Source organism: Oryzias melastigma, linkage group LG24 (assembly GCF_002922805.2).
Source record: "Oryzias melastigma strain HK-1 linkage group LG24, ASM292280v2, whole genome shotgun sequence".
Taxonomy (NCBI): domain Eukaryota; kingdom Metazoa; phylum Chordata; class Actinopteri; order Beloniformes; family Adrianichthyidae; genus Oryzias; species Oryzias melastigma.
In genome coordinates, this window is record NC_050535.1 from 13,613,926 (window position 1) to 13,624,587 (window position 10,662).

At 37.6% G+C, this 10,662-nt stretch overlaps 1 protein-coding gene across 2 annotated transcripts in view; it reads left to right on the forward strand.

The window, feature by feature from the left end:
- The first annotated feature begins 6 nt into the window (after positions 1 to 6).
- si:dkey-71h2.2 (low density lipoprotein receptor adapter protein 1) overlaps positions 7 to 10,662 on the forward strand; it is a 33,954-nt gene continuing 23,298 nt past the window's right edge. For both annotated transcript variants that reach the window (XM_036210604.1, XM_024291720.2), the window contains exon 1: positions 7 to 573. In XM_036210604.1, coding sequence (XP_036066497.1) covers positions 489 to 573 — 85 coding nt within the window. In that variant the 5' untranslated portion in view covers positions 7 to 488. The remainder of the gene's footprint in view (positions 574 to 10,662) is intronic.

Below are 10,662 nucleotides of genomic sequence, written 5' to 3' on the forward strand. Positions count from 1 at the left end.
TTTATTGAAAAAAAAAAACAAACAAAAAATATAACAATATTAATAATAATAATAATAGAGGTATGTAAATTTTAATGTGGAATTGAGACATAAAGGATCAATGTTGTTAAATATATAAACTACAATCAAATATTTGTTGGTTCATTTCTGGTTTATAAAATAAAAAAAAAAGGTTGAGTTAAATGCTCATTAAATCCACGGGGTGTATTTGGATCTTCACATGAACAGTTCAGAAGCGATTTTTTTAACGACACGCCCTCAACTTTGGGAGCAGCCGACGCGCTCGGCGCGCTCGGAGCGCGCTCAGTGCGCACACAGCGCCGGGGACAGAGGAGACCGGGATCCGCAGCGGGACCTCATATCAGCGCTTGCTCTTGCTTTGACATCTTTCTGTCTCTTGAGGGGTCCGCCTCCGCAGCCTTTCGCTCCGTGCGCCGCGGAGGTTGAGGGGAGTCCACCTGCCGGCGGACGCGCGCTCACGCCTCGTGATGGACGCCCTGAAATCTGCCGGAAGAGCCATCATCAAGAGCCCTGGCGTCCCACGGCACACGTGGGGGACTTCCAAGCACGAAAGTGAGTGGCAAATATACCAATCTCAAGGGTTCAGAAAATGAGCCAATTTATTTGATTATCTGTTTGGGGAATATAGTTTTGAGCTTGATATTTTTAAAGGTGCAAATATTACATTAATATTATTTTTTCCCCTGAATTTTAGGTTTTTTTTGGGAAGAAAGAAAAAAAGCTGCAATGGTTATATTGATGAACATGTATAACCAAAGTGATTACTTTTATGCGAAAATAGAGAAAAACAAGTTGGGAATTCAGCTTTAAATTGGCGATTTTCACATAAAAATATTCCCCTTTTTCCAAACAAAATCAATTAGATCCCATAATTGCTGTGGGATTATTTATATGTCTTATTATTCATCCTAAAGCATCACATCACCGGTATTTCTAAACTAAAAATGTAATTTCTCACATGAAAAAATGTAATTTCTTTGTTCTTTTTAAGTTCTGTGCCATTTTCTGTGACCACATGCAAGCCTACAAAGAAAGATGGACAATAACAGCATTCTAAAAGTGATAATACATGAAAAATAGGAACCCTACTGACTATACAGGCAATCTTTTCTTAGTGCATTTTATAAGTTTGAGTGAGAAACACTGAAAGTTTGGGTTCTTTCCACGAATGCATCTGAAATGTCTTCTGACAAACTCTTGTAAATTATTTTTATTAAGAGGCCTTTTTTGTTGTTGTTTTGAATCAGAACGAGTTTGCTTTGTAACTATCATTTCTGACCAGTAACTGCAGCATAAAGTCCAAATTCTACCAGAAACCTATTCTGTTTCATTTCCATGCTTTTGCATTGTCCTTGAATGCAGCACCAACAGTTTGATGCTCACCAGAGTGCATAATTTATTGCCTTGCCAACTTTAATTTAGCTTGTCCAATATGTCTTTAATGCAATGTTTGCTACGGATAATTAATGATAATAATCAATTGTTTGTTTGGTGAATTTCTCAGAACCTAAATTCCTGAACATAAAACAGTTAGTTATGCAGGTAATAACAATTATAAAATAAGTTAATTCAATCAAGCTTTAGGGGAGTATGCAAGTCAGGAGAAGGTGGACTTTTAGCTTCTTAGTAAACTGAGGGGATAATTTAAAGTCTCAGAGGTCAGGAGGAAGCTGGGGCAGATGGATGGTGTTAGTGTGATGATGCAAGCGACTGAATTTTGATCCAGTTGAAGTTTGAAGTCTTAACAAAAGAGAGTTGCAGTAATCCAGGTGTGAGGTGATGAGGCTGTGTACCAGGATGGCAGTGGAATGAGGATTGAGGGAAGGGTGGAGGCTGCAAAGGTGGAGATCTGGTGATATTGATCACATGCCAGGTGGAGGAGATGACACTAAACTCTAAACCTGAAGGGAAAAGAAAAATTGAGGCGTTTTCAAAGGGAAAGAGACACTTTTGGATTCTGTTTAGGGTCCCTTTTTAGGAGAAGTTCAGTTTAATTACTATTTAATTTTAGGAAATTTAAGGTAAACCAAAACTTTATTTCAAGAAGGCAGTTAGTAATGGAAGTAGGCAGAAGAGAGGAATCAGGTTTGTGGAGATCTAGAGCTGGATATCCTTCTTCTTCTGCATATCGTTCGCATATCATTTGTGTATCCTTCTGTGTATCGTTCTTCTTCTGCGTACCATTCTGGGTATTGTTCTTCTGTATATCGTTTGCATACTTCCTTCTGCGTATCTTTCTTTTTCTACTTGGACATTGAAGACAGTCCAAAGGCTTTAACGTCCATCAGCCAAATAATAAAGACCTCACAGGGTCAGGAAACAAGATGACCCGACACTGAGGGCTGCAGCAGAGTTCCTTAAATACACATTACTGAAGTGCAGGCAGCTGTGACTGCTTAGCAGGATCCACAGGAGAATGGGCGGAGTCACAGCAGCCTGCACAGAAGCAAAAAGGAAGGTAACATAAGCAGAACATGACAGATATTTGAAAGACCATCATATACATTAAGGGGTCAAACCACAATTATTATTTTATTTACTTTGAATTCACTTAAATTAAAAGGGACGCCATCCATACATCACTATCAGATCTGATTCCTGATTGGTTCAACCTGTCTTAACAGGCCAAGTGCGGCCATTGAACGCTTATGTTGTACGTAGAACCTGAAAACGGTTGTATAAACTTGCGTAGCTACAGTATGTGTAAGAGTTTTGAATGTGGATGACTGTAAACCACATTTACACACACTTTTTCTTGAAAGTGCTTGAACAAACGTTACTTTAGGCTGTTAATATATTCTAATCCCTGATTGAAACCTTGATGTTTTTTTGCTTTAATCCTTAACAAAAAATAATTTAAAACCAGATTGCTTGAGGTGGCCTTTTTCTGCAGCAGCACAGGGGTGTAGGCATTGGGATTTTCAGACGACAGAAGCTGGAAAACAGTGGCAAACATGTCATCATTAGAGTCAAACTGCAGAGATTCTTTCTTCCTATTGTTTGTGCCAGTGGAAGAGGAAGAAACTGACAGCACAGAACCCAGCTGGAATTCAGCACCTGACGACTGAAGCAGTCGTTGTTAGAGAGGCACCAGGGAGTCGGGGCTGGAAAAAGGAAAAAAAAAAAAGAAAGTGGTGCCTGCGGTCGCAACAGCGCCTGGTGATATCCTGTAGCTGCTTAGCAGGCCGTTTGCTGTGAGCACAGCCGCTTTCTGCCGGCACGCAGCGATGCGTCAGAGCTGTCAGAATGCAAAGAAGGTAACAGTGCAGCTGCTTGGCAGAGACACAAATTATGTGTCCTAAAAGGAGAAGGAAAAACTGAATTAATTGTGTCCTGTCAAGCTTCTGTAACACAAAAAAGGGAAAAAGCTCATTAAATATGGCGTTTTAAACAGACACAGTAATACCCATCATCATGAAATTAAGCCTGAAAATTGGTGTGAAGGTGAAATGAGACGGAAGCCTTTAAGTATGTGCTGACATGGTTGTTACATTCATCAGGACATGCCAATCAAAGCATAAAGGACAGCTTTTATTCCCTTCTGTTATAGTAACATTTTAATAATTTAGGATTTTCATAAATCCTGGTTGATTTATTTCAAGCAATAAAAACATAGACACGTCTAACCAAGTTAGATATTAGATAAATATAAGGTCATAAATTGATTGATAAGATAAGATTTTATATTTAAAATAGAACTTATAATTTTAATAAACTTTATGGTAAAATGTGAAATTAAACACTTTGCTTTATCAGACAGTTAAAAAGGGCAGCCATGTTTGTTTGAGTTGTGCAGATTAAAGGTAGGGGAACAAAGTCAGCTCAGGTTTCTGTTTTAAAAAACTAAGAAATAAAAGATGATTGCTTTTATCCTGAAGCTTTAAACTTTAGTGAGAGGAAGCTGGGGATCCATGCTGCAGAACTAGAAAGGACTGTTTCTGATGCAAATTCTTAATAGGTACAGTATATGTGTGCATACTTGGCCTACATTTCAAACCTTATATAATAAGATTATGGATTTACTTTTTACTTTGCAGAACATGACTTAAAAAAAGTATTTTACTTTAAAAAATTCCACTTAAGGTTTTTTAAGCATGTTTTAGCTTCTAGTTATGCAAATTGTTTAAGATTAATGTGGTTTTAAAGTCTCACTCTGGTGAAAATTGTGTTTTTGGTGTCTTTTAAGATCTCCTTGTGGCACTTTTCTTTAGAAAATTAAGCTAAAAATTGCATTTATTAAAAAAATTGTTGTGAATCAGGAGCAGATGAAGAAAATGCAGTTAAAATGAATTTATTTGTAGCAAAGATAATATATTGGGTGGGTCACAAGCACCGAGCTTTCAGTAATGGAGAGGGGAAGAGGGGGCGGGCTTGCTTCATGCCAGTGGACCTGCCCTCAAATTAGAGGTGAGTTTCTGATGATCTCCTGTCGCTCTTCAGAAACTATGTCCACATTAATTGATTAAAAGACCACTGGGGACAACTGGGTCTTTAAGTACATTTTTGTAAAAATGTTTTAAGGACTGTTATGATCATTTTTGATGATCTTGGTCAGTGAGTCAAACCAATCATCTTCCGTTATATCATCAATTCTCAAATCTTATTTCCCCCTTAACTTGCTCTAGTTTTGCTTGTACCTTATGATCAGTCATTAAATCAATTCTTGTTAAAAATTAAACAGAATCTTAAAATAGGATGACTAAGACTCCATGGCTCTGCAGTCCCATTGCTCTTGAAGGCGCCCTGCTGTCTGCTGCAGTGTCAAGGGGAACGAGGACGCCGAGCACGCCGGCCGTACATGCCTGCTCTATCATGTCACATAAAAGCAACGTGGGCACTTCCTGAGTAGAAGATATAATAAACACTTGCCCTTGGCAGCTATAAAACGTCCCCAGTGTGCACTCGCTATCTGAAATGATCTCGCTTTAGGGGGGAATGGAGTTTAATTCAGTCTGACTGTGTCACTGTGCTGAAATGTTGTACGTTTAGGCAGATTTCTAACTACTGTAAGTATAATGCCATGCCAAATATGAATATAATATGTAAGATCAGCCTTTTTATTTGTTAGTCAGCATTGCTTTTGAGTTCTTGGTCCCTTAAGGCTTAAGATCCAGAGTTTTTAGTTTCCTGGACTCTTCAATGTGCTTTTACTCTATATGATACATCCATACTGCACTTTCTTAGTGTAGGCTTGATGCATTCAGCCAAAGAGTCTTGCTCAAGGGCACACAGTCAGCAGATGGCTGCTTTACCTGCTCAGCACCTTTTCTATACCAGACAGGAGAAGATTACTCAGTTTATTGAAAGTAATGTCCAAGAGGGTCTTAAATGCTTTGTAGAAAGTTTCATTCTACTTTAAGATTTAACTGTGCATGTTTTCCCTTTAGTTTCATTATTTTTTACACTCATTTCAAAACCAAAAGGAACCTATGCTGCACGAGTTTGATGTCAAGATTCTTGGAGTTATTCGTGCAACGCTTTTCCGGGGTTTCCCAGGGGAGCCGTGAGCCTCTGTCATAGCCACACTTTGGAAATGTTTGAAGATTTGAACCTCTTTTTTTCCTGTTTTTTTGTTGTTTTTTGCATGTTCTTTTGGCATTTTTCTCATTTGTTTTAGCTAAAAGCTGCATTATCATAATGAAAAGACTGAGAACGCCTTTACAACAGATCAGATCAAAGTAGGTCTTTAAGTATCACTCTGCACATCAACACAGTTGCATCGTCTTCTAGTGAAACACAAATTATTTTTATTTAAGTTTTAAAACATTTGCTGTCAGTTCCACCACTGAGATCTGCAAAGCCAAATATGATGCAAATCCCCAGTTGAGTTTCTGCGTATTAGGTCATAAACGACGGCTTTAATGATATCTGCTCAAATACTCATCAGTCTCAGCAGTAACGGGCTGAGAGAAGATTAGATGATTTACAGCTGCTAATGAGATTACGTGAGAGTTCGTTAAGGAAAGTCATGATTTGTGTTGGAATTCTCAGTTTAAGCTCATGTTATGTCCCATATAAAACAATTTGTTTTCTGAAATTTTAAATCGTATTTTCATCAGATTTTTAGGTTTTAGTATTTTATTTTAAATTCTGTTATTTTTATCTTTATGAAAAGCAAATATTATTTGGCTTCACACTCATTTTTAGAGAGGAGCTGTACGTGGGCCAAACATCATAAACTCATATTTTTGTCAAAGTAAGTTATTGAACTGACAAGTTTATTTTTCATTCAACAAGAATTAATCTATTTCATGTGACTTCAAGTCCAAAATGCAGTGTTAGAGTTTCTTCTGTGTGACTAAACTGCTCTAAGGTCATGCTTGTAGTGAAGCTGTGGGAATGGCAGCATGTGTGTGTGTGTGTGTGTTTGCCCTTTGCATTTGCCTAGAATGCCTTAATTACTGAGCCTTGCAAATTCAGTTGTAAATCCAGTCAAGAGGAAGGAACTCTTGACTTAAAGTGGTGCAACGTAGTGTTGGTTTCAACAATTAATCAACTGAATTGAAATTTGCTTTAACCATTATTGATTCATCAAGTTTATGAATCAATTTTCCTTTATTTCATTTTTCCAGGTTAAAAACTAGCTTTAGTTTTAGCTTTTTATGTAAAAATTCAAACTTTCAAATAAGGAAAGCTCCACCTTTGTGCTCTTTAAATAACTATTTTAATTGCCAAATGGGACAAATGACTTGCAATTTTTAAACTTTAAATTCTGTATTTTAGTGTTTGTTAAACATTTTACTATTTTTTAAAATTATTTAGCTAGTTTGCCTGTTAAATATTTTTTTATGATTATCATGACACCTACTCTACATCTAAAGGCAGCAACATGCATTTTTAAAGTCCATGTAATGTTTTAAGTAGGATATCAAGTTTAGAAAAGTGGAAGAGGGGACATTTTCCACATTAAACAGCGGGCCACAAGCTTCCTGCTCAGCTCCATTCTGATGCATCAGCTTGCAGTCAAACAGATCCATATACGTCTTTGTTTTCCTCATCTCTCTTAGCAACGTCGAGGGGAAGAGGGGGCGGTGTTGCTCTACTCCATAGGTCTGGCTCACAACTTGGAGGTGACGACTGCCGTTCTGCTCTTTTTTTTAGCTTAAAAACGCGTAGCCGTAACACTAAAAAACACTGGGAATGTTTTTATTATAGATGAAACAGTGACTTGAGTGTCTCTAACAGATCGTAACAAAAACTGTATGGAAAATGTCAGTTTGGAAAGTGATTGTTTTCATAAACTCATGGTTAATTCACAAATTTTTCTACTTCAGTGACATAAAAAGCTTGATATTTAAGCCAAAATATATTAATGTTTACTTGTAATTAAATTACCCAGGATGCATGAAAATGGGGCAGTTCTTACATATTGGCCGTCCTCCTCTAAGCTTCATCAAAAGACAAAAGCAACCATAAGTTTTTGATTTTATTAGTGTATTTCTGATCATTCTTCATTCTTTTTTTAGGTTACAAAAGATCTTTACCTGGATTTTTTTTGAATCTCTTCCTATTATTAAGGTTAAGATTCACCCTAACAAGAACAAGTTTAGGAAATTCACTAAACAAAAGGGAGGGAAGGGTCTTTAAATGATGGTTAAGAAGAATTAAAATTTTTTTGTCGATAAAACTGCACCCTAAAACCTTCATAAAGGAGCTGTCCATGTTTCTGTCCTCTGGTTTTGAAGAATTTCTGTTAGTTTTGTTCTTTTTCTGTCAGGAGGTGTATTTCAGCGCCTGTTCCAGTCCAGAAAATCGATTGTAAACGTCAGCTTTTGTGCTTTTAAATCCTTCCCTACATCATATTTTATATTGATTTTCTCTCAAAGTTTTTCCAAAAATTGTGTTATGGCACATTTGTGGCTTTTTGTTCTTTCCTTACTGTATATAGGAGGTATAAAAGCTCTAAGATTTGATCGTGCAGTCGAGCTGCTTTCACTTTGCAGACCCTGGGGAGCGAGAATGCACCAGCTTGTTTCCATGGCCTGAGGAGAAGTCAATTATGCAACAGAGGGGAACTGTGAGGTGCTGTTGTGGGAGAAATGCTTGTTCACTCAACTGTAGCAACACATTCACTCAGTCAACCTTCCTGTTATTTGTACAGAAACATCCAAAAACTTGAAGCCTTTTGTCTTTGACATCCACCAAATCAAAGTGGAGTGGGCTGGTTTAAGTCTTTATTAGCTTTTGTACACTCTGAGTGTGTGATTGACAGTGTATTTTCCTTTTTTTGTCCATTGTGGACTTGGGAAATGTAATCGTTTAAATGCTACGTGCAAAGTTTGTGCACAGAACTCGTTTGTGCATGTCAGCTGGAACTGCTGCAGAGGCAAAGCACACCTCTCTGTCTGAAATGCCAACTCCACACACCATTGCTGACACATCAGGTTCCTGTCTGAGCTCAGCAGCCAGAATGAATGAACCCTTTCCTAAAAATAACCGGATGCCATCAAACTGATAGTGGGAGACCTCTGTGTGGTGCAGCAGTTTGGACAAAAAGACTTTCTTTATATTGTTACGCTACAAACAGTGCTGAAATGGGTCATTTGTTGAATTTGCTGCACTAGGAAGTTATATTTACTGAAATAAAAAGTTATTCCAATCAAAAATATCTTAATATGTCAAGTTAAATTTGAACATATGACCCCTTACTTTGTAGCAGCATCGAAATTCTTGCATCTTTTTGGAGAGTTTCTGCTTGAATTTTTTTGCAAGATGTCAGAATAGCCTCCCAGAGCTTACCTCCTTTTATCCTAATAGCAGCCAATGATGTAGAGGTATTCCTTGCAGCTTGATGCATCGTCATGCATAAAGACGATTTTGTTATGGAAAAGATAGTTCTTCTTTTTATACCACGGAAGAGAGTGGTCAGTCATGAACTCCACATCCTTTTCAGAGTCCATTTTCACACCTTCAGGGACCAATCAGCTCTTTCCCCATGATTACGGCCCAAACCACGACTCCACCACCTCCTTGCTGACGTCACAGCCTTGTTGGGACATGGTGGCCATCCACTAACCACCCGCCACTCCGAGACCCTAGACCTTGATGTTGGTGGGACTCCAGAGACAAATATGAGCATGCTATTTTAGCAGCTGCTTTCTTAATGAGATGTATTTGTATCACTGAAAACTTCCTCATTCTGACTTTATCTGCACAAACCCATGTGTGTCTGAATCAGCCACAAATCTAATAATAGTCTGATGATCACGTTTACGTTTTTGTGAGGTTTTCATAGCTTGTCCAAGACATTCAACTATTTTCAGCAGCAGAGATCATTTTTCTTTTGCATATTGTTTGAAAATGTACATCTAATGTGGAACGTCCTTCTTTAGATGTTTTTCTTTTAATTGAGCTCACCTGATAAACTAATTATCACAGGTGTTTGAGATCCTTGAGTTTAATAGAAAAATATCTAATGTGATCTTTTTGACACATTTTGTTAAAGTTAAAACAATTATATGACCAGTGACCACTACTAAATGCAATGTTTCTCTAGTTTTGACCAAAAAAAAATTTTTTTTGTTTATTTGCTAATTTCAAAGTCTATTACTTGTATTTGCTATTTTAGGCCCCACACTTCTCTCCTGGGGAGCTTAGATATTTGGCAGTGTCAGACAATCATCCATCACTCGACTTGAAGTACTGCGGCAAATTAGAGAGCATCCTTCTGGGATGCCCTAATCTATTAAATGGGCGCTGAGATACACAGTCTAAACAGAGATCAGCCGCTCTCAAAGGTCGCTAGCTTTGCTGGGTAATGGATGAGTACATTCAGTGAGTGCTCATTTTTACCCATCAGAGGAAATCTTTTTTTATTCCAATTCTGTAAGGATTTCTTCTTTTTTTGGGGAGGGGGAGTTGTTTACCTCTTATGAAGCTGCAAAGTGAGAGCCAGCAGATAGAAGATCAGTATCATCACAGAGGAAACTGAATTTCTAATGAAAATAATTCATGCATGGTGCTGGGTGATTATGCGCTATGAATAAATAGCTGCGAGAAAAGGTCTCTCGAAGGATTTTTTTTTTTTAAAGGTGACACTGCAGTTCACTCTGTCCTCAGTGAGCTGTCACAGTTCACATTGTTTTTGTAATTTTGTCAGAATTTAGATTTAGCAACATATCTTTTCGGCTAAAGTGAATAAAAAATGTTTTTTCATACATAAATTTGTTAACGTGTGAAGACATTTCACTGAAGTAACTCAACATTGACCAAATCAGACAATAAAAATGATCTAAAGTACTTTTATCATACATTTACAAGCACGCATCCCCAGTATGTTTAATGCTGTCCACAGAAAATAATTTGACTGTCAGAAAATAAGAACTTAAGTTGCTCCATCTAAGCTTCTTTAATAGAAAAGTTGTTATCAGAGGATGTGTGTAAACTCTTCATCTGATGTTTCAGCTGAAAGGGAATGGAGACTGTGAGCTGGTTGATGGTTCCCATAAGCCAAAAATATTATAATATTTCAAAGCTGAGTGGCTGAACTGAAAGAAAAAAAGTCTACTTATGTTGCTTAAAATATTACCAGCCACTCACCAACTGTCACTGTCTGCAGCGTCAATGTAAGCACCTCTTTCATGCTTGAATGCACGGCTATTTATAGCTGCAGGAAGTCATTCTGCACCCAAACCTGCAAGT